Raw genomic sequence first — 24535 nt, forward strand, 5'->3', positions numbered from 1 at the left:
GAGTTCTGCATACTCTGGCTGAAAACAATGATTATGGGAATGCAAAACATGAAAATAGACAGGCTAGTTATTGCAGTAACTGATTAAAAACCTTTGGCAGCAGCTACCATTGAAAGATTGAATTTTAGCCACAGCTATTCAAGTAACAAAGCCATCAGAGCTGGTGAGACAGGGAAACCAAGAGCAACTCTCAGAACTTCAAAAGCAAAAACTAGCTTAGAAGCTGTTAACAGATGCAGCATGAATATTAAAAGTTATTCCCAAAGAGCTTCCTGACAGATTCAGCCTACGTCAACAAGGGACAGGGACAGATTCTGCCTACGTCAACAAGGTGTGGAAAAAGTCATAGTCCAAGAGATGATGCATGTCCAACCAGAGATACACGGTGTACTAAATGCACAAAATATAGACATTTTGCACCTGTTTGCTGCACCAAAGCAGTCAGGGAGCTGACTCATTTTACAGACAATTAAGAGCCATTCTTTCTGGGATCTATCACTTGTGATGATATAGAGCCTGCTTGGACAGTGAAAGTGAATATTTATGGCAAGACTGTTGACTTTAAAATTAACTCAGGAACTGACATTGCAATCATCTCAGAGGGGACCTACGAGCACCTTCAACCCCTCACGGAGTTAAAGTCACCAGACACAGCTCTCAACTAGCCCTGGAGGTATTCAGAACTGGATGGGCCAGTTCGCCACAGAAATAACTTACGAAGACCAAAGCTATGCATTCACAGTCCATGTGATCAAAGGATCAAAGACCAGTAACCTCCTCAGCCACAGCATGGCAGCCATGTGGGCCTAGTGAAGAAAAGTAGAAGAACTCAATGAAGGATTTGATAACCCAAGGCAGAAGTGAAGGAAATCTGGGGGAAGTGAGTGCACCCATGATTCTCTATGCTGGTGGAGGTGTTCAGGGGTAGGAAGACTCAGCTGGGTCAGGGACTGCCCTGCCAGGGGCACAGAGAAAATTCCCTTGCAGCAGAACCAGCCAGGTGGCAGGAAGTGCTTAGAAGCTCTGCAGTGAGCCCAGGGAAGAGGCTTAGAGAGAGCAGAGCTGAGACACTGGGAGCCTGGCAAGAGGCTGAGTCAAAGGCCCACGACAGGGCCAGGTAGGAAGCGGTCCAGGGAGGTCACAAGGAGTCTGCGCAGTCAGGCCTTGGCTGCCTATCCAGGGATAGCAGAACCCAGGGCGAGGGAAGGCCTGTGCCCCCCTAGCAGCCCTCTCAGGAAGGTGGAATGGACGAGTCTGGTGTCAGATCGAAGGCCCAAGGTAAGGGTGACAGGGAAGTGTGTGTTTGACCGTTCGTTTATTCCAGAAGGGGTGGGGCTCTATGTTACCCGGGCAGAGGCCATGTCACAGGAAGCAGCAGACCACGGCACCACCAGAGCTGCTATCAGTGGGGGCCCAAAGGAGAGGTGAGCTTGCTGTGCTATGCCTAATGAGTAGGGGGGGGGGTGCACTGGCCAGGAAGTAGTGTTGCCAACCCTCCAGGATTTTCCTGATGTCATCTGATGAATCCTCCAGGAATATGTCCAGTCAAACTTGGCAACCCTACCAGCAAGTCACTCTCTTACACAGGCCTGGTTCCATGAAGCAGCCAGGAGAGCCCATGCCCAGCGGCCCAGCTGGAACTGACAGCAGCAAAAAGCTAACAAGATGGCCGAGCTGGTTCTAGTCACAGCAGCATAAATTCTAGTATCAGTTGAATCAGCTCAGCCTGGCCCTCAGAACTGGGACAGCTGGTCACCTACCTGAGCAGCAGAGACGGCTGGAGAGTTAGTAAAACAACAAAAAGTCAAAGGCAGAAAAGGAGGAAAGATCACTAACTCTTCCACCAGCCCCATGTTCACACAGAGTCTTGGATTCAGAGTTCATATGCCATCAAAGCGTAGGTTGCATCAGGGTTGATCTCAGGCCCACCTCATTGTTAACCTCCGTTCCAGTTATCAGATCTGATGGCCTCCTAGATTTCTCTTTGATCCATTTCATCTACAGCCCCAACTAGATGCAGCCAGAAACAGTCCGAGATGTGACTGGTATGAAAGAACAACAGAAGAGGCTGTAAGGCGGAAGAGAGAAGAATTCTGCAGAGTCTTTGTCAACCAGCTTCTCTACCGAACAGGCCCATGCACTCACAGCTCAGCTGCAACGATTCCTTACGAGGTCTGGACGAAGGAAAGGGTGCGAGTTCCCTCACCACAGTGGTTTGAACGGTTACAACCAAAGATACATGTGCTAGTTCCTAACTACAGCCACTCCTCATGCTGAACGCCAGAGTATCCTTGCCCTAGGGGCGAGTCAGGCCGAGGCCTTGGCCTGCCCTTGGTAAGCCATCCCTTTTTGGAGGGAAATTAATATTGGCTTCTAGGTCCCAGTCCCACTGGCCACAGTTCAGGCTTGTTGCTGGTGCTTTAACTGGGAGTCTCTGTGAGTTGTCTTCCTATTGGCCACCTGTCGGAGCCTCTGTTGCAAGCTACCTGCTTACAAACCCCTCTTGACACACGGTCCTTATTTATGTCGGTGCCTCTGAGAGCACACAGCCCCTCCCCAGTGGCGAAAAGGAGTCCTTCTCTAGACCAGTGCCCTGGGTCTGGAGTACCTTGGAAAGCTGCTACCACCGTGCCTCCCCCCTCCAGTCTCTGCTGTTCCCCCCAGGCTGTATCGCACTATTTCTGCAGCTCCCGCTCACCTCCTGCCAGCCCCAGCCTGCTCCCCTGCCACACTCCCATTCAGCCTGGCCCAGCGCTCAGACAGCCTGTGGCTGGCTCTTCCCCCCTGGACCATCGCCAAAAGTGCTTCCCAGGTTTTCCTTCCCCCAGCCCTTGCTTCCCAGGTAAATCACAAACGTGGATCCTTAACCTGGATGTTATCAAGACTGCGAGGGAAGGCTCCCTCCTGGGAACAGTCCCTCTCTGCCCATTGTGAGAGTACTGAGACCACTGTCCTTTCGCCCTTCGCTCATCAGTGATGACTCGCAGAGTCACTCCTGAGGGCGGGGGAAAAAATGAATGAAAGGGCTGCTCGGTGGATCATTACGGTAACACAGCAAATCCGGAAACTGGGCAATGCTAAGATTAGAAACAGAACTCGCCTACTCTAGGCAGGGAAACCTTGCATCATTTTGTCATGATGTCATGCAGAGTTTCCCTCACCTGGGAATCCCTGGTAGTGGCACACGCAGCTCAGGAGGGCAGAGGGTTATGAGCTAGATGCACCTGCCGTACTTTCATTTTCCGGTTTCCATTGATTCCAGCCGTATTAGAGCGTGGGTTTTTCTCCTTCGACAAAAGGAAAACAAGATTTCATTTTATTTTTTCCTAAAGAGTATAAAAGCAAGAGCAATGGAAAAGAGAGGCTACATTCACAGACCAGAGGGAGGCCAAGCAACCCTGAGGAAGAAGACGAGACTAAAGCCATTTCCCAGCAAACATGCTCCAAGGTATGTGCCACGAGGTCTGGGGCGTCTGTCTAGCACATGGGCTTACTCGACTGATCTGCTGTGATCTACTCTAAAGAGTAAGGATCAAACATTATCCGTCCCCCTAAGTCTCTTACCAGTTTATTTTTTATTATTAGTGCTGGGGGCCGTAAATTAAGGGGCCTGATCTGAAAACATTTGTGAATAGAAGAGTTGAGTTTGCTCAGCTGCGATCTTTGGGGTCAAGCCACCAATGTATATATTTGATTGTAGCCCTCATCTTCCTGCACCCCTTCTTTCCCCGCCTTGTCAGACTGTCAAAAATACAGTTTATAATCCTGGTAACCTGGAAATGGAGTGATGTGTGTATTTCCCCTTTCTGATTCAATTAGGAAAAATGATGGCTTGCAAATTGCTCCTTGTCCTGACCCTATGGACAATGTCTACGGAGGCCTTTCCCAAAGGGGCTCAGAGGAAGACGTGCCACCTCTCAAAATACAAGTCCCTGCCACCCTGGGAACTGGAGACCTTCAAGAATGTCAAGGACAGATTTGTAAGTGCAAAGAAGACACATAAGTAGGGCAATAATGGCAATGTGGGTGCTAGGCTGTAGTTTCAACCGCAGCCTTCTCGGCATATTACTGTGGGCAGATGAAATATGCTTCGGTAAGTTTGGGGTGTAGGGTTGCAGACGAAATAGAGAGAAGTCTCTCTGTCTGGATCTTCTTTGTTGGTGATCCCCCACCCAGTCTTAGTTAAGAAAGGGCAAAGCTCAGAATGTTCAGCTCCGGCAAGAGTCAGAGAGAGGCAGAGTCATGGACAGGGCAGGAAGGTGGGAACTGATCTAAAGCAGAATCACAGATTAGACAATAGCAAGGGGAGAATGGCATTCTTACTATTAGAAAGGAGCTAGGAGAGAAAGAAGGGGCAACCTGTCTAAGTGGGTGTTCCTGATTCGAGTCAGTCTAAGGAGGTTAGGGCCTGGCCAGCTCGGATTTCTTACAGAGTCAACCGTTCTTAATCTTAAATCTCAGAAAGTTTTGAAAGGCGTTCAAACTCTCTCCTGAGTTACAATCAAACCTAGAGAATGAGACCCAGTTTTTAACTATAGGCGATCTTTCCCTTCCAAAGAAAACTGAGTCTAGTCCTTTAAACAGACAATTTGAGGAACCCAAATTCATGTCATGCCATCAAGCAGCATTAGAGAGATCAAGTCATTTATTTTTCAGTCGTGCAAACATTCCACGTTAACCAATGCTGAAGCGGAGGAAGTGCACCACTCAGATGAGTGGTCAAGAGTTAAAGGATGCCGCTTCTCAGTTAAACTCCTGCACAAATGCAGTTCACAACCTGAAACCAGCAAAGCAATATGACAAGCGCGTGTTGTTGACTTCTGTGCCATATTTGGCACCTTCTCGGGAAGAGCCAGGACTCTAGTACAGCAGCATTCTTAGGGGATCGAGGTGTTGAGTCAAATTGTGCCAGGATTTTGTACCTTTGCATGGCTGAATGGGGTTATATGATGTAACTGAGGACCGAATTTGGCACTTTCTCCCCTGCTTTGTTTCCTTTACACATTTCCCTGTGTTCTTATTTTGTGCCTCCAGGAGGACATCATGCTGTTGTCAGACCGAAAATGCAACACCAAGATTTTCCACCGGAACTGGGAAGTCAAAGAGCTGTCGGTAAGAAAGACCTCTGCCAAGAGAGACAAAGTTACAAAACAGCACTTGCTTCTTTCCAAGGTTGCCGTACTGTCTCTTTCTAAGCTGGATGCTGATTTCACGTGATCCTTTTGTAGAGTAACAAGGAGAAGGAATTTATTCCCAGATGACACAGGCGTCATCTGAGGTTGGAATCCAGCCCTTTTTCTGTATCTAAATATTGTATACACTTAGGGCTGGGAAGTCAGATATTGAGATTGAGAGTGATCTGAAGCACAAAATGTTGTTGGATTCCAAGGAAGGAAGGTGTAAGCAACAGAGTCCAAAGGGTCATGACTAGCAGGCTCTGTGTACTGAGTGGATTCACACCTCCCTTGCGTCGTAGGTCGTTTCCCATTGGCCACGGCTTTGGAAAGTCTCCTGAAGCAGGCCACTCCTACCTGCTGCTAACACAAACATTCCTTATCTCCCTGTCTGCAACTCCCCTGGACACACTGTTTTACCTGCACATTCTCTCCCTAGGTGCACGACAGAGTGATCCTGGTAGAGACGGAGCTGCACCTCGTTATTGACGTGCTGGAGAACTTTGGGGATCCCAGTCTGTCTGAGCAGCTTGTGAAGCCATTAGAAATCCTGAGGCACATCAGAGAGGACTTGAAGAGCTGGGTGAGTATTGGACTGCAAATGTCTCGTGCCACAGTGGGTCTGGGAATTGTGTATTGAACTCCGAACAGCACTAATTCCTTAAGTGGATCCAGAATCTACTAATCCTTGTGCCAGTAATCGTGGACTTTGGTTTGCACATAACATAGCTGCTGTATGCCTTGCTCAGATACATCATCTAATTAGCTAATTAACTTGATTAACTAGTTAGGGACAGATGATGCTTGGCTGCTCTGCTACTGTGCAAGCAGCTATGTCCCCACTGTCGGCTTCTGGGCTGTAGTTTGGTTCCACTGCAGACACTGTGATCTCTTTCGCACAGCTACTGTTGTTTCCATGTGCCCCCCAGAACATCGCAGAGGAGGTGGGGAGGAACTGGGAGGAGGCAGACCCATGGGTGGCTGCATACACTGAGGGAGTATGCTGCACTCCTGCTCAGCTCCAGGGCATATTCAGTTTCTACTAGGTGGAGTTCCTCCCAGAGCTCCTCTGGGGAGCACAAGGCATACCTCCCCCTACACAGGGCCATTCCCACAGGCCTCAGTAAAGCCCTGAGTTAATGCTTCAAACACTTCTGAAGTTGAACAATGTAATACAAATGCTTGGTATTATTAATAGAACATGGAAGGTTAACATGGAATCCACAAGCGTAGAGAACTAGATAAACTCAATCAAACCAAGATCTGCCTTGGGCTTGTACTGAGAGGAAGGAGGCTCAGCCACTGTTCCTGAAATCTCGACTCATGTGCCAGTCTGCTTCATGGATTGATTTTCTTTTCAGGCTAGACATCAGCCTCACGGCCATCAACGCTCCCAGACACTGACTAAATGGCTCCTAAAATTCCATGCCGCCAAGAAAATGGTGAGTACATTTGGCAAACACACAAGACGAACTTCCATCACATGTTAGTGGGAACAAATCCATACAGGATCATCAGCTCCATTCCGTTCCCATGGGGCCAGTGCAGGATGGTGTCCTGTATATTGTCCAGGACCTTCAGCAGTCTAGGTGTCCTGAGACTGAATTAGTTCAGAAAGCTGGTAAATCTCTCACATCAGGAAGGGTTGTTACATCTGCTGTCAGACAGTAACAGACCAGGCATCCAGAAAACACCCTTTACCTTGTGGCCTAGTTTGGGTCCTCCCATAGGATGCAAATAGCAGAATTTCAGATAAACACGAGGCATCTGATCCTCCATTGCTCAGTACCTTGTACCTTGTGGAATCATTTATATTTGTGCAAAATGCTGCTGACTCTGAAATCCCCCCTCCCCCACACTGCTGGCAGAGCTTTACACCAACTTGCTATTCGCTTTAAAGAGGTGGAGATGCTGGGCTGGGCAATGGGAAAAGAGGCCCAGAGATCATTCATTCGTACAGATCTGCCAAAGCCCAGGCCTTCTTAGGAATCGGATCGAGACAAAGATAATACCTGTCAAGTTGACTGTTACCCCAGATCATTGTGCCTTTTGCTTCATTCAGACTCACTGCTTAATGTAATAGACTACAGCACACATTGTTATATATTTAGAATTACAGAACATTAGAGCACCGTGTAAATGAGTATTTACTTAGGTTCGAGTGTTTGTAAGGTCTTGTCTACGCAGGGACATCCAGGAAAACTAATCTGAATTAACTAAAGATGTGAGTTTGAAGGGGATTAGTTAAACTGCATTAAATCCCTGTATGGATGCTGTTATTCAGAGTTAAAGCGATCTCTGGAAGTGAAGTAACCCAATTAAGACCACTTTAATTTTGAATGAGGGTGTTCACACAGGGATCTAATGCCATTAACTAACCCACTTCAAATTCACACAGTTTGTTCAGATTAGCTTTCCTGGATGTCCCTGTGTAGACACTGCTCTGTTCACCCTTTTTCTGCATGCTCTGTGCTCCCTATCTATATACACCCCCTTCCATCAGGCCTTTGTGCAGTAACTTTCCCTCGCCCAGTGTGAGCCAGCCATTCTCTGTTACAATGTGTTCACTCCCTCTCTCCTGTCCCAGGAGACTCCGGGGTGCCTGGAAGCATCTGTGATCTTCAATCTCTTCCGACTCCTGAACGAAGACTTGAAGTGCGCAGCCTACATGGAGTTCTGCACCTAAACGCAAAGTTTTTACACTGTCTCACCTCATGCGTCTAACCAGACACTGGAGAGCCCAGCAAATGGGAACCCTGAATCCTTCCTACAGGATACTGTATTTTAACCAGGCACAATGCTCTTTCTGACTTGGCATCTTACCACGGATACCCATCACCCATGATCTCTGAACAAAAGACTCCGATACAGCTGATCTTCAGGAAGAGATCTCTCCAACTCCAATTGCCAGTACCTGATTGGTTGTAGGCCAATTCCTTAAGTGCAGCTAAAGTGTAAGGCCTGTTCCCACAGAAATCAATGGGAGATTGGCCATTGATTTCAGTGGGATTAAAATTTGGCCCTAGAGGATAGTATTATTTATTGTATTGGTTGATTGCTACGCAAAAATATTTGCCAATAGTATGTTGTGTTGCTGTTATTTATTTTAATTTAAAGGACTAGTTTTTCCCACCGTTTGTTTGATTTACAGACTAGTGACTATTTCATTATTGTCTTAGAAAGATGCTGGAAAATGCAATAATGTTGATGCATGGAAGGTGTTGCTGTATTAGACAGATTCCGAGAATCTATTTTTGTTTTACTGGCTGACATAATGTTAAGCCATCTGATGCGATCCTTATTTAAACAAATCTGATTTGTATTTAAGTTATTTATTGTATCTATCATTTTTATGTGCATATTTATCAAATGGGCTATTTTTGTAATATTTAATGTAAAAATGGAAGATGTAAAATTAAAACTGAAATGATATAAATTGATGATTGACCCTCTACTTGCTGACTGCATTATGTTCTGATCTCATCACCTCCAAAAAGCAGAAAATAGCAAAAGTCATTAAAGGCAGGGAAGTACTTCCCGATGAGGAGAAATTGATTAGCTGGATGGTGAGAGGGGACATAACAGAGATACTTAAAATAATGAAAAGTCTAAAGTTATAGCTATCTTCCCACGATAGCAAATCCCAGGAACCCCTGGTGGCAGGGCTGAATATTATGGGGCCTTTAAATTGGGCAAAAAGCACGGACTCTAATTACTATCCTATACTTATCACAATATATGTGACACACTCTTCTAGAGTAAAATGCTGCTGTTTTAACTGGAGCCTGATTGTAACATGTATTGCTTTTTGCTTCCTTTTTATTTGTACGCATTGATATCCGTGTGAAGGTCTGGGCAAACTATTCAACTGCTCTTGCAGAGTACATCGTGGCTGCAATTTGCCCTGTTTTTGTCTGAGGGGGATAGATACTGGGGATTGGCACTCGGGAAACCTGGATTCTATTCCCAGCTCTGCCACTGACCTGCTGGAGTGGTGGATGACGTTGGGCAAGTCACGTCTCTGCTCTGTACCATCTGTAAAATGGGAATACTGATACCGAATTCCTTTGTAAAGTGCTTTGAGAACTACCAGTAAAAAACACTATGTAAGAGCAGGGTATTATTAATATTATTATATACACTATTATATAAATTTATATTATATTATATAAATGGACTCTCTGTGGGCTCCTTGTCATGTGTGTTATACCAGCGCCTACTCTGAACTCTGTTGCCCTATACCTTGAGTAGAGATCTACACCTGCGCAAAGTGGGTGTAAATGCTACCAAATCATAATGGTAGTGTTGCACTGGTGTAAATGACAACAGAAGGTGCAGGACAATGGTGACTGGGCTATAGACTCTCTTTGAGCCATCTGGAGACAGTGGTCCAAATTCAAGGTGATATGTAAGGGAATGCAAATTACACATTTCTAGCCAACTGTGAATCCAGCTGGGTCTCAGGGAGTCTGAGTCTAAGGGCACGGCTACACTTGCAGATGTAGAGTGCTGGAAGTTAAACCAGCCCTCGGAGAGCGCAATAGGGAAAGCGCTGCCGTGTCCACACTGACAGCTACAAGCCCACTGGCGTGGCCACATTAGCAGCTCTTGCAACGCCCCAGAGAGCAGTGCATTGTGGTCGCTATCCCAGCATGCAAGTGGCTGCAACGTGCTTTTCAAATGGTGGGGAGTGACAGGGAGTGTGTTGTGTGTATGTGGGGGGAGAGAGAGTGGGGTTTTGGGGGACTGAGAACATGTCAGCATGCTGTCTTGTAAGTTCAGACAGCAGCAGACTCCCCCTCCCCACTGCCTCTCTTTCTCGCACACTCCCAGCAGCAACATTCCACACGAATTGTTGCTTTGTCCCGGAGCAGATAAGAAATGGCACTTTGAAAGGGCATAGCCACATTCCTACAGCTGAGTTCAAAACAAGGACAAGAGTGGCCACTTGATTTAAGGGAATTATGGGACGTTTCCAGAGGCTGATCACAGCGCAGTCATGCAACACCTCGTTCACACTAACGCCGGGGCATTTCAGCCAAGGTGCAGCAAGCGTTATGCTTCTCATGGAGGTGGAGTACCAGGAGCGCTCCAGCCGCAGAGTCCAGGCACTCTAAGTGCCTTGCCAGTGTGGACAGGTCATGAGTTAGGGTGCCTGGGGTTGCTTTAATGCGCTCTAACTTGCAAGTGTAGCCAAGCCCTAAGCTTTGTCTGTATCTTGTATACTGAGGGGGCCAGAGGAGGACACACATCATCCCAGCTTAGATTCCCTTAAAGCTTCCTAGATTCATTATGAATTTGGAGCATAATATTCATTAAATCTGTGTATCGTCCAGGAACATCCTGTAATTCATAGCTATGTCCAACCTAAAAGACACACACTATGTAAATCAGTTCTCTCTCTCTCTAGGAAAGACACCCACACACATGCACACACACAATTAAAATGTCTTCGAAGGCCATGTAAAAAGTGGGGTCTGGACTTAAAAATAATCAATACTCGTCTTTGATGTAATATATCACAATATTGCATCAGCATAATGGAAATTCATATCCACTGTGCATATATTTTCCTATATATTTAGCCTAAATATTCCTCTTCTAAATTTCCTCTTGGTACTTAACGCTCAGTCATACACACTTGCATGATGCTCAGTAATTCCTCTCCATCCTTGGAGGTTTATAGCCTCCATATATTTGTAGATGGCTGTCATATCTCCCCCAAGCTGTTGCTTAGCTAAGCTGTATGTTTCTAACTCTTAATGGTAGATTGTCAATCAGTCTCCTTTAGGTCCTTACTAATATTCATTGCTCTTCTGTGTTCATTCATCCCTTTGTCTACAACCTTTCTGGCCACAGGGTTCCTGGAAGTGAACGCAGTAGTCCAGGTTAGGTCTCACCAGTGATCAACTCTGCTCAGTGATGTAATACCTTGATATAAATAGGACAAACTCAAATTGGCCTCTCTTTCACTGCTGTACCGCATTGCAGACTTGAATCCAGTTTGCTGCCTGCTATCACCCTTGGATCACTTTTCGGATTGCTTCTTTCCAAGTCTCTCTTTTCCAGTTGAATATTAGTATTTCACTCGAGTTGTCCCTAGATGTGTATAGCTTGCATTTCAAAAAATTGAATCCCAGTTTACTTCCTACTCAAATCTCTAGGGCCATTTGTATTATGTCTTTGTCCTCACTAGTTTTCACAGCTCTTCTTTGTTTAATAGCTGCAGATTTTGTTAATATACTACTTCCTCCCTTTTTCTCTATCAATAATGAAGATGTTAAACAAGGTTTCAATCTTCCACTGATTCTTAAGACAGAGCTGACGCTAGGCATAAGCAGACTGAGCAATTGCTTAGGGCCCTGAGCAACTCAAGGGGGACCCCTATTAATTATTACGGGGTTCTCAAACTGTGGGTCAGGACTCCCAAGGCTGGTGTTAGACTTGCTGGGGCCCAGGGCCGAAGCCCAAGCCCCACCACCCAGGGCTGAAGCCCAAGCCCCACTGGCCAGGTTTAAGGTTACAGGTTCCCCTGCCCAGAGCAGAAGCCCTTGGGCTTCAGCTTTGACACCTCCCCACACCCTGCCCGGGGTGGCAAGGCTCGGGCGGGCTCTGTCTTCGGTTCCTCCCCCACTCCCCATCCCGAGGTTGTGTAGTAATTTTTTTTATCAGAAGGGGGTCATGGTGCAATGACGTTTGAGAACTGCTGAATTATTAGAATATGTTGGAGGGAGGGAATATTCCTGCTTAGTGACCCCAATGCACTGGCTTAAGACAGTGTCTTAAGACACCCCATTAGACGATTTCTCCTAAATGGAGGCACTACCGTTTATCTTTATGGCCATTGGCTAGTTTACAATCTACATGGCAGTGCGTGTATCAGATCCATCCGGAATTAACTTTGCAAAATACATATTTGTGAACAGTTGCGTCAGATACTAAAATCAAGATCTGTAATTGCACCTGCTACATTTGCTAATCCTTGACTTCTGCCCAAAAGAAAGATGCATGGCCTCATTTGCTCTTGTTACCAGCATCCTCTAAACATTGAGAGAGTTTGTTTTTCTCTTAATATGTTTCCTTCTTTTATATAGCCACCTTCCTTTCCCCTTCCAATGGCAGATCAAAGGGTTGCCTTAATGAGGAGTACAAAGGCAGCTGTGTGACTGAGTAATGAGGATTAGGAGCAAGATCAGTGGTCTCACACTGCATGGCTCTTCCCAGATTCACTCCCCCCTCTTCTCCCCTCCTCCACAGACCACCTGTCAGACAGATGGATCTGAGCTTGGTCCCCACCTGTCTCTGCATTTCTTGTGGGAGGGGGATGAGTACAAATTCATCCCTGTTTAATTGCTGTCTCTGGAGAGGAGATTCCTGGGTGTTTGCCCTATTGTCCCCAGTTGGTGCCAGTCTTTGGGAGGGCATAAGTTCCTGGTGGGTTTGTCCACCCTGTTCAGTATCTTGTAGCAGCCTGTACAGCCATGTAATTCCTCATAGACTCATAGACATTAAGGTCAGAAGGGACCATTATTATCTTCTAGTCTGACCTCCTGCACAATGCAGGCCACAGAATCTCACCTACCCACTCCTGCATAAACCTCTCATCTATGTCTGAGCTATTGAAGTCCTCAAATCATGGTTTAAAGACTTCAAGGTGCAGAGGATCCTCCAGCAAGTGACCCACGCCCCATGCTAAAGAGGAAGGCGAAAAACCCCCAGGGCCTCTTCCAATCTGCCCTGGAGGAAAATTCCTTCCCAACCCTAAATATGGCAATCAGCTGAACTCTGAGCACGTGGCCATCGCTGTCTGTTGTTGCCATGAGAAAAATGGAAATGGATCCTCTTTGAGGTACAGCAGCTGTGAGAGCTGGTCCCCCTGCAGTCAGGGAAAGACGAAGGAGGTTAATAAGCCCCCACCATCTTAGAACAAATTACATTTTTGTTTTCTTTTTGCAATGCATAGATTTTGCCCCCACAGAATGCATAGGGCTCCCCCTACACCACCAGAAAGCGGGAGGCGTGGGGGGGAAGAGAGAGGATTTGGAGTCACAGGTAGTATTCAAGGTACAAGGTATGCCCCCTTTGCACCTACTCCGCTTTGCACCTCTTCCTAGATGTATGAAACCAGCCTCTGCTTTCACACATTCTCAGCATCTCTAACACTTTCTCTTTCCCCATCTGTTCACTAATTTCATTGATATGGCATATGGTATGAGTGAGCTGGTTGCTCTTCACTGGTTTCTGGCTAGCTCAGGGGTGCCCAACCCGTGGCTCCGGAGCCCTGCAGCTCCTTGCATAGGCACCGACTCCAGGGCTGGAGCTACAGGGGCCAACTTTCCAGTGTGCTGAGGGGTGCTCACTGCTCAACCCCTGGCTCTGCCACAAGCCCTGCCCCCACTCCACCCCTTCCTGCCCCCTCCCCTGAGCCTGCCATGCCCTCGTTACTCCACCTCCCCTCCAGAGCCTCCTGCATGCCAGGGAACAGCTGATCAGGCGGTCCAGGGAGGGAGGGGAAGGGCTGATCAGGTGAGTGGGAGGTGCTGGGGGCGAAGGAGCAGATGGGAGGCTGCTGACCTATTACTGTGGCTCTTTGGCAATGTACATTGGTAAATTCTGGCTCCTTCTCAGGCTCAGGTTGGCCACTCCTGGGCTAGGGCATTGGTTACTGAATTGTGTAATTCAGTAACTGCCTGGCCTACTCAGTTATTCATCACTACCAGCTGATTACACTGGCAGACCCTGGGTTTGGCTGTAGGGTCCTACAGACTGTCCTGTAAAAAGTAAGTCTGCCACCTGTTGGAAACTGCTTGTTACTTTTGCACCCTGGGAGGGCTTTGTGGAATGAGGAAGGGAGGGCATTCTACTAAGGAGAATTAAATCTCTGTGTTGCAACTTATCTTACTTCCCCTCCCTCCCCTCTGAGGAGTCTGAATAGGTTGGACTTTGGATTTTATTTCTTTACAGTCCCAATTTCTGCTTGCATTTTAAGCTCAGAAAGTTTGTGACTCAATCAACAGGGCAGCTTTCTGTTATTTACGCTCCAGAAGTCATAGAACTCTTTGCCTCGTTGCTTCTTGGTAGGCGAAGGCCAGTGAAAATAAGAGTCCCCGCTCTTGAAATACCGTTGTGCTTAGCACTGCAGAACACACAGTCTCTTATTTTCCATCAGGCAGCCAGCAGGTGAATCATGCCTAATGTACTGAAATACACCGACGAAGCGATGCTGGAAGTGGGGTATTGTGAAAGCCTTAGCTAAGACTTTCCTTGCTTTAATGCATTTAGAACCCGATCTAGAGATCAGTGAAGTCAGCAAGCAGACCCGTGTTTCAAAGCAGTTCATAAAGAGTGTTGAATACTTTGAAATATCAGGTTTTAGGGAAGTATCAGTGTGTCTTTAGGCAAACGTGGCAGCTAGAGAGCTGTCAAAAGGCAGGAGCGTGCTGTACAGCCAGTGAAATGAAACTGCTCATATTTTACATGCTATGTAGTCTTTCGTGTTGTTGCTGCTTTGGTCTGAGCAGTTAGTCAATATAAGGGGCCTTGCAGGTTATTAGGAGGACAAATTGATTATATGAGTTGGGTATCTCCGGTATCACATGCTATCTTTCAGGCCTCTGCTGGCCTGCCAAGAAGAATGTCTCTCTCTTCCCACCCACCCCCACTCCTGCAGTCTTCCAGAAAGAAAAGTGGAAATATTAAACTGTGAGGTGTAATTTTCTTCTCTCTCTTTGATCGTAACAGCCAAGCACATACTATGCCCACATGGACAGTATCTGGTCAGAGGGTGACTGCTAACTCTTAGCCTTCTGAAGTGCTCAAACACGGCTCATCAGGGCATCATGATAGTGTAATGGTACCCTCCCAAAAGCATATTGTTTAACGATTGCGGTGATCCCTGCTCACCTCAAAACTGCCTTAGGTCCTGACCCAAAGTACAATGAAGTGAATGGAAGACTCCAATTGATTTCATTGAACTTTGGATCAGATTTAAGGGTTAAACTCTCATATTGAATCTTATCTGACCATCAGATGAGAGCAAAGTACTTTATAATACAGCACCGATTATAACACTTTCTAATATAGCACTGACTAAACTGGCCGTCAGTGGCTGGATCTTGGTGTAAATTTCTAATGCTCTTCTGTCTATAGAAGAGGCCAGCTTCATGCTTTAGAGATAATAGATTGTTCAACTTTTATATATATATTTTAAATAGAAAATATTTTATTTAAATAATTTAGTAAATATTTTAATAGTTTAGCTGTAGAGTATCCCATTCATAGTCAGTCTATGAAAGAACCACTCAACTTTCCTGTCTTGCACCCTGAGACCACAGGTGTTCATGATACTTCCTGGATCGCAAACATGTGGGCCTAGATCTTCAAAGGCATTTTTGTATTTCATTGTGAATTACAAGACAGTACTATATGGGTCATGGATCTACAAGTTCTTGACCTCACTTGGCATAATCTTCAGGTCCTGATGAGAGAGAATTTTCATTGAAGCAGAAGAAGGCACGTGAAAGTGAATGGAGGCAACACAATGAAGAGCAAAGCTATCCACATTCCTTTCCTTGCAGATCTTTAATAATATCCACAGCCTGAGTAGTAAGAGGTATGTTCGCCTTCATAAGAGTCATGGCTGTTAGATATTTTTCCTGTTGTCAAGGATTTCCTATTTATCCGAATAATTTTGATTTGTATCTGGTGGGCAAGACAAAACCAGAAAATTCTAGAAAAGTGTTCCATTAACGTCTCAAAGGTGTATTCTATAAATAATGAATAACCCACAATGAAGTGCGGTTAGAGCCTTTAGGTGACTGGCTAGCAGACCATCTTCCTGTCTCTTCCTATGGCTCTGAATAAATCATTATTGTGGTTTAACATTCCATTGCACAAAGCACCATCAGCTCTCGATTCGTGGGCTTGGAATGTTGAGCCATTCAAGCAGTATGACTGGATGGACATGACACCATTACTTTTAAAATGTCTTTACTGTTATCGGAATAACTACAAATGGTGTGTGCATAATGTACATTGCAGGAGGTCAAAGGAAGCCTAAATAGCAGTAGGATTTTAATGGCATATATTCTCAAATTGATAAAGGTATATGATAGTACAAATGGGCCCTTTTCATACTTTTGGATGCAAGGTAACTATCAGTTTCTCCTGGGATAAAATGACACTTAGCACAATAGACTGAGTGGTGCCAGATCTGCAAGCTCTGGAAAATTGCAGATGGCCTGAACTGCTACACTTACCAACTCAAAATGGAGGCTATAGATACTTCCCTTCCTGTCCTCCACAGAAATTAGTGTGGATGGGGAGGAAAAACCAGTCTCCTGACCCTCTCCCAGGTGACCATAGCAACACACCGATATCCCATAGTTCTAACTCCAGGACCCTACTTTTATGAGAGCAGGTGGGGGGGGGGGGAGGGGGGAGGTTCACATTTCAAGCAGTAAACAGTGACTGTAAAAAAGTATAGAATGGAGATGCAGATGTGGCCCCAGGGACACAGAAGATCTATATGACTTGAGGAAGTGATCAGCAGAAGAGCCAAGAGCCCACTGGCAGGCAAGTATAAGAAAAAGGAACCTGGTTGGGGATGTTGTGACTGATGGGTGGACAGATAACAGTGGAAGATCAGGAGCAGAGTTAAAGCACCCCTCAGGCCCTCAAATATAATTGGTCTCCATCCTTTATGTTCTTAAAGCACAGCATAAAGCTAAGACAACGTACAGGCAGTGGTGGGCCGATAACTCTGCTGATGTCTGTCTGAGATTAGTTTGCATTTTCATAGGATTCTTATCTACCATTTTTCATTTATTTTCCAATAATAAATAAAATCTTACTGCCTCCCAAATCACTGTGCCCTGAGCCTAGACCTCATGGGCTTGTTGGTTAGAACAGGCCTGGTCTAGATTTGAGCCTTTACAGTTCAGAACAAACAATGCTTACTAAGCCGTGGTCTGCACTACAATCTTAAGTTGGTATAACTACGTTGCTCAGGGCTGTGAAAATCCACACTCTTGAGCGACAGTTATACCAACCGAACTCCCGGTATAGACAGAGCTATGTCGACAAGAGAGCTTCTCCTGTTGATGTAGTCACTGCCTCTCAGAGGGGCGGAATACCTACGCCAATGGAAGAAAGTCTCCCGTTGGTGTAGTCACTGCCTCTCAGAGGGGCGGAATACCTACGCCAATGGAAGAAGGTCTCCCATGGACGTAGTCACTGCCTCTCAGAGGGGCGGAATACCTACGCCAATGGAAGAAGGTCTCCCGTTGGTGTAGTCACTGCCTCAGAGGGGCAGAATACCTACGCCAATGGAAGAAGGTCTCCCGTTGGTGTAGTCACTGCCTCTCAGAGGGGCGGAATACCTACGCCAATGGAAGAAGGTCTCCCATTGACATAGTCACTGCCTTTCAGAGGGGCGGAATACCTACGCCAATGGAAGAAGGTCTCCCATTGACGTAGTCACTGCCTCTCAGAGGGGGGGAATACCTACGCCAATGGAAGAAAGTCTCCCGTTGGTGTAGTCACTGACTCTCAGAGGGGCGGAATACCTACGCCAATGGAAGAAGGTCTCCCATTGACGTAGTCACAGCCTCTCAGAGGGGCGGAATACCTACGCCAATGGAAGAAGGTCTCCCATTGACGTAGTCACTGCCTCTCAGAGGGGCGGAATACCTACGCCAATGGAAGAAGGTCTCCCGTTGGTGTAGTCACTGCCTCTCAGAGGGGCGGAATACCTACGCCAATGGAAGAAGGTCTCCCGTTGGTGTAGTCACTGCCTCTCAGAGGGGCGGAATACCTACGCCAATGGAAGAAGGTCTCCCATTGACGTAGTCACAGCCTCTCAGAGGGGCGGAATACCTACGCCAATGGAAGAAGGTCTCCCATTGACGTAGTCACTGCCTCTCAGAGGGGCGGAATACCTACGCCAATGGAAGAAGGTCTCCCGTTGGTGTAGTCACTGCCTCTCAGAGGGGCGGAATACCTACGCCAATGGAAGAAGGTCTCCCATTGACATAGTCACTGCCTTTCAGAGGGGCGGAATACCTACGCCAATGGAAGAAGGTCTCCCATTGACGTAGTCACTGCCTCTCAGAGGGGGGGAATACCTACGCCAATGGAAGAAAGTCTCCCGTTGGTGTAGTCACTGACTCTCAGAGGGGCGGAATACCTACGCCAATGGAAGAAGGTCTCCCGTTGGTGTAGTCACTGCCTCTCAGAGGGGCGGAATACCTACGCCAATGGAAGAAGGTCTCCCGTTGGTGTAGGTAGCATCTTCGCTAAGCGCCTCAGCTGCACCAGTGCAGCGGCTGTACGGTTAAGTGTAGACAAGCCCTAATGTGTATTATAATAGCAATACTGTCATTGCCGTTCCTGTTTTCTCGGACAAACATCAAAGTCCTTCTGCGCTAAAGTTTGGCCTTGCAATTTGTCCACTCAGGAATTTGATTATCGCATCACTGTCTTTCAGTCCCTACAAAATTTAGCCACTAAAGCCAGTTTCCTTGCCTGTTGATCTGATCATGTAACTCCCCTCTGCATCCCTCCATTGGCTATGGCATCAACTCCCCATCCACCATAACATAAAATTGTAAGCTTCTTGTCACCGTTATCAACGCTCCATGTAACTCTGCCTCTTCCTACATATTCTCCCTTGTTGATCTTTGCTTTACTCCCCCACCCCCCAAAACCTTCTGTTCTGCCAGAGCTCCCAGCTTTGTCTGCCTGATTGTCTGTTTCTCACACAATCACCTCTAGGCCTTCCTGGGTTGAGCCATTATGCATGGAAGGACTAGAGCTGGGTGAATAACTCCTTTTGTTCAGTGGCACTTCCAAACAATCAGATAAAAAATATTTGGCTAAAGTCAAACCAGATCTGTTTTGTGTGTGTGTGTGAATTTAAAAATGTCTGTTCTAGAGCAGGGATTCAAAAGTGAGGATCCCACACCAGGAGTCGGTGCCCTAACGACTGGCTAAAGGTGACTGGGCGGGGCAGTGGGAGCACCCCAACGACATCTTCCGCCTCCGTTTTCTGCGTGGCCGAAACTGTTCTGACTAACGTCAGGGTGACTGAAGCTACATTTTTCATTGAATAAACTAATCAGCTGAAAAACTTCACCCCGCTCTAGGCACAACCTCCTTCAGCTTATCTGCAAAGTTCCTAGTCAGTCTACATTCAAAGACCTACTTCTACTGCGCTGCTTACAGGGAATTGAGCTGACCCGAATGCAAATTGTAAATCATTTTGCATATTGTCATTCTCTCCTTTCCCTTAGCCTCTGTGTATGTGTCTGTGAGCCTCTAAAGCTGGGACTGTCCTTCAGTGTTTGGGAAGTGCTAGGCACATAGCCTGCACTACCATAATTAGTAACACAATCATTGTCTCACAAAACGTAAGAGTAGAGCTGGTTGCAAAAATTTCAGCTAAACAGTTTTCAGCAGGAAAATGAAGTTTTCCTTGTGTCCACCCAGTGATAAATGCCAAAATGGCAGCCTCTCTCCTTATATCTTCCCAAACTTACTGTTTTGTCCCCAGACTCAGGATGACCTCATGCTAGTCTTCCCTTCCTGTGGACTGTCCATCCCTCTGATTATTCATATGTTAGTGAGGTTTCCATTGTTTTGGTCACACCTTATTTAATTTAATTGGAGACAGGTAAATAGCTGCCTTCCTTCCTGTCTATGATAAAACCTTTTTCTCCTTGTTTGGTCACAGACTTTAAAGCCCATCCATGATTATTCATAATTCCTCATATAGAGTTAATACATACATTTTACAATTATATTAGTCACCAGTGTGACGTTACCTTTCATAAATGACCTTACTTGATACTGCAGACAATCAGTTGATTCAATTACTTAGCCTCTTGCAGAGGTCTGAACCTCAAATGATGTCTCCTGTTAGGATATAGATATTCAGGCCTGTCTGCAAAGGCCTGTACTTTAAGAATTTAGGGGTATTCTTATCACTTGGCTAGTTCTAGAGGTATAAAAGAAAAAATCAAAATCACTGTCTGCTGGTGTAAGGGCTTCTCTTACTGTGACAGTTCGAGGCCCTGTTCTTAGGCTAAGGCCTTTGGCTAAGCAGCAGAGGCAGCCATAAGCTAGGAAGCGAACAGTCACATCCTCACATTCCAAACTAGTCACATTGAAATAAGGTGCTATTGGGCTGTCAGGCACTATCAGGACAGGATTGTATTCCTATCACCTCCAGAGAAAGGGAAGTGCCTAGAAAATGTAAAAGGAAACTTAGTTTGATAGCATCATGTCTGGCAAGAACTCACTTATCAATAGCTGGGATGTGAAATCCTCACTTCTGTATTGTTTTGTCATTATAGTTCCCACTTTGCTATTGTTTGTCTGTATAATCTCTCTGGTTCTGTGATTGTTTCTGTCTGCTGTATAATTAATTTTGCTGGGTGTAAACTAATTAAGGTGGTGGGATATAATTGGTTAGCTAATCATGTTACAATATGTTAGGATTGGTTAGTTAAATTTCAGTAGAATGATTGGTTAAGGTATAGCTAAGAATATTACTATATAAATTAGGGGCAAACAGGAAGTAAGTTGGGATTTGAAAATAAGGAAAAAGGAACTTGTATTTAAGCTTGCTGGAAGTTCACCCCAATAAACATCAAATTGTTTGCACCTTCGGACTTCGGGTATTGTTGCTCTCTGTTCATGCGAGAAGGACCAGGGAAGTGGGAGAGTGAAGGAATAAGCTCTCTAACATCTCCCCCACTTACTCATTAGGTTGATTGGTTGGTTTACCTTTTATTTAAATGTGCCTTCATTATCTGTGCCTGACAACAAGCAAGTACACATTCTTTCTTTAGGGAGGACTGGGCTTATGCATTGCTTGACCAAGACATTTTAAGAACATGATTCTAGTACATATCCTATACATACATCACACAAGAATATTAAAGATTGGGGAGTTATATTTTCCAATGATATATTACACTTTTGTTATGATATATACGGACAGGTGGCATGTGTTATTTTTGGTGAGTATGTCAGGCCTGCCAACATTTGTTGACACAAAGTAGTAAACCACCAATGGGTCTCTGTGTCACACTGGAACCTTATGCTTATGCTCAAATAAATTGGTTAGTCTCTAAGGTACCACAAGTACTCCTTTTCTTTTTGCGAATACAGACTAACACGGCTGCTACTCTGAAAACTGGAACCTATGTTTGTCAAGGGTCCATCATTAAGCTTTCTCCCTGCCAAAGAAAAGGGGTACAGTAAGTTCTCATGTAATCACATGTTTCCAGGAGCAGCGGCTTTAAGGAGAACATCAAATGTTGTTGTGAGAAAAATTGAGAGTTGGCAAAGGAGAGGATAACCCCCTTTTTGTGCATTAAACATCTATTTGAAACTGCTTGTAGCTGAAGAAAATCTCATTCACCAAAGAGACCCACTCTTGCATATGGAATTGGCAGGATCCCCCACCGGCCCCCAGCTCATAGCTCTGAGCCATTAGTCCTAGCAGGGTGCACTTTACCTTGACCCTACTGAAGTAGCTAGGCTTTCTGAATGCCATTGGCAATCTTTGGGATTGAGGATGATTCTTCAGCTTCACATCTTCCTGGCTTAGTGAGGCTTTGTCCTCCCTCCAGAGTCTTTGATGGTGCTGTGGTGTGTCAGTCTCAGATATTTTTTTCGTTCATAAAAAAACAACCTACCTACTTCCATCAAACACCCTGGTTCTTCAGCACTTCCAGCATCAGTGTGCATGGAGACCACACATCCTTTAAATGCACTATATCTGGTTCTGTTTTATGCACTGTCAGTAAACACGTAACTAACACTTTGCTGATTGTTTTGGCCAGGATATAACCCAGCAGTGTGTTTGATTGACTGTGTCCATGGTTGAGAAGTGCACTCGCCTTCACATCCATTATGCCCACCGCTTGTGTGAGGAGCCCATGTCCTGCTTTGATGCCAAGATCAGTTTTGAGAACATGACTAAATGCCTCCAGATCCTGAAGGAGAGGTACCAGGACCTGGATAACCAGGATATTTACTGCAATAATGAAGTAGAGTTCAGAGACTACAGTGTCCTGCTCAGTCTCAGCAAGGGATATTCTCAGGTGAGTCTTTAGTTCATTGTATCTGATCTATTCCTTCAAGAAAACTTAATTCTGTTTTGTTCATAGCACATAGATTAAGAGATGTGTATCACTGTGGTATTGTGTACAACGATGTACAATAGTTGACGTTTGTAAGGCTAGGCAGCAGGTTATTAGTACTTGCGATTACAAGTTTTGGACCTGGACCGTGAGCTGCCAGACAAGTTCAATGAAAATTTGTGGGGGGAAGGAAGAGACTAAGGCCACAACACTTCAGCCAGCTTCAGGATGTACCTTGAGATCCCGATCCCAAGACTGAGAACCACAGTGCAGAACATCAACTAATTCATCATTAAGGCTATGCTTTAGTCACAGGTATTTCTAGTAAAAGTCATGGACAGGTCACGGACAGTAAACAAAAATTCACGGCCCTTGATCTGTCCATGACTTTTATTATATTCTCCTAACTAGAACTTGGGCAGGGGGCCACTGGTGCTCTGGCGGGGAATGGTCAGGGGCACCATGGGTGCTGGGGGAGATGGCCCGGGACCCCGCTGGTGCTGCAGGGGAAGGGTTGGTGGGGCTGGCAGGGGCTCCCTACCCAGCTCCGCGTGTCCCTGCAGCTCGTAGGCTGCGGAGGGGCCAGGGGCTGCGTGTGCTGCTCCCGCCACAAGTCAAGCACCAGCTGTGCAGTTCCCATTGGCCAGGAACCGCAGTATGGCCGTTCTTATGTTCTTAGTGAATGTCCCTGCTGAGATGGATCCTCCTAAACTACCCTTTGTGCATAACAGCAGCAGAGTGACCTCTGGTCCCTGCGTTGTTCCATACCAATGCCCTGTAAGGTGCCAGCTTCCCTTCCATTGTCCACATACAGGGTTCCAGTACTGTGGGGCCAGATATGAACAGATGCATATCTGCCGATCTCCTGCCTGTGGAGGTTTAGGCTGGTTCTTTGACACATGACCTATTATCCCTGATTGATGTAATCAGTCTCTGCTCCATTCATGGCTCTTGTTTTCATCCTCTTGGCCCATTTTCATTTCTGTCTTGGGCTTGAGGTTGGTCTGATGGAAGCCATGCAGATGTTGCTGGTGCTCTGCTCTGCAGGCATGCCCAGCTTCTGCCATGCCCAGATTTTGCAGGTGCTCAGCACCCACAGTTGGGACCAGATTTTCAGAAGTGCTCAACTCCCACTGTGCCATTTATGGGCAGTGTGATGGGGCACTCTACTCACTGCAGATGGTGCCCCCTCCAGGCCATTCTGGGGATTCACTCTGCCGTGCTGTCTTTTTCACTCTCTGTGGCCCCTCGCTTACTCCAGGAGTCTTGCTGACTCATAAGGTGTAGTCCTTGATTCCTTTCAATGGGTTCGTTGTACAGTTGATAGCCCTTGATGGGCCATCGAACAGGCTAGGCAGTGCTGATGCCGATCTATGTGGGGGTGTCACCCAGATGCACAGCACAAGTTTGAAATACAGATATACCATCCATATCTATAACTAATACAAGGGTGATACAAACATATAAACAAGATTATCATACTTGGCAAATCGTAACATTTTCACTGGCACCTTACACGGCATATTTGGCACAATTTATTGCAATTTTACAATATTGGTTTAATAATAATGTAAAGCATTGCACATATTCCATAGAGCGTCACAGGCTACACATGCGTTAGACAGGGGAATTGGTACTGAGGGTGAAGAGATATTCAAATAAGCCTGTGATTATTTGAAAAACAAAATGTTGAAAAAAGCTCACTCGTGTTTTGGCTCATGTTTGAATTTTTACCAGAAGTTAGTTTTATTTTTAAATTAAATCAAAACGGGCATTTATGCTTTAATATTCCTCTAGACAGTAGTAGAGATATGGCCAGTTCCTCAGTTCTCCCACCTATTTGTGCCATGTGAGGAATGGCTTTCCCCAGGATATCACTTCAAACTGCGCAGATCTCACAACCCCATCCATGGCATCTTCAAAACGAGTGACAGCCCATGACTGCTCAGCACAGAAACAGCCCTGGGGAGAAGGGCAAGGATGCAGGCAATTCTTTCAGCAGGGCTTGGTTAGTTCTACATGTTGTGAGACAGTGACGGGATATCCAGCTGACCTGTGCTCTGGGAGAGGGGTGTGTGGTTGTACCCAAAGTCTCACTGAGGGCACAAGAAGTATCTGCCCCTCCCCCAATCAGGTGTGGGCTCTGTGTGAGCAATGCTGCCATTCTGCTTTCCAGAAATGGGGAGGGTGCTGGGGTTTAGCAGTGTCACA

The 24535-nt window shown here is 46.0% G+C and overlaps 1 protein-coding gene across 1 annotated transcript; it reads left to right on the forward strand.

Moving 5' to 3' along the window:
- The first annotated feature begins 3438 nt into the window (after positions 1–3438).
- On the forward strand, positions 3439–8573 carry LOC125644972 (interferon lambda-3-like). The gene is made up of 6 exons (XM_048869832.2): positions 3439–3448; positions 3820–3980; positions 5035–5112; positions 5614–5757; positions 6536–6616; positions 7762–8573. Exons 1-6 carry the CDS (start codon positions 3439–3441, stop codon positions 7858–7860), a joined length of 573 nt encoding a protein of 190 aa, XP_048725789.2. The 3' UTR covers positions 7861–8573.
- Positions 8574–24535: the final 15962 nt, after the last annotated feature.

The sequence above is a fragment of the Caretta caretta genome, chromosome 11 (genome assembly GCF_965140235.1).
Source record: "Caretta caretta isolate rCarCar2 chromosome 11, rCarCar1.hap1, whole genome shotgun sequence".
Classification (NCBI taxonomy): Eukaryota; Metazoa; Chordata; order Testudines; family Cheloniidae; genus Caretta; species Caretta caretta.

Coding starts and splice junctions, on each gene's coding strand:
- LOC125644972 (XM_048869832.2), top strand. Junction 5,758..6,535: donor GAGAGGACTTGAAGAGCTGG/GTGAGTATTGGA, acceptor TTTTCTTTTCAG/GCTAGACATCAGCCTCACGG. Junction 6,617..7,761: donor TCCATGCCGCCAAGAAAATG/GTGAGTACATTT, acceptor CTCCTGTCCCAG/GAGACTCCGGGGTGCCTGGA.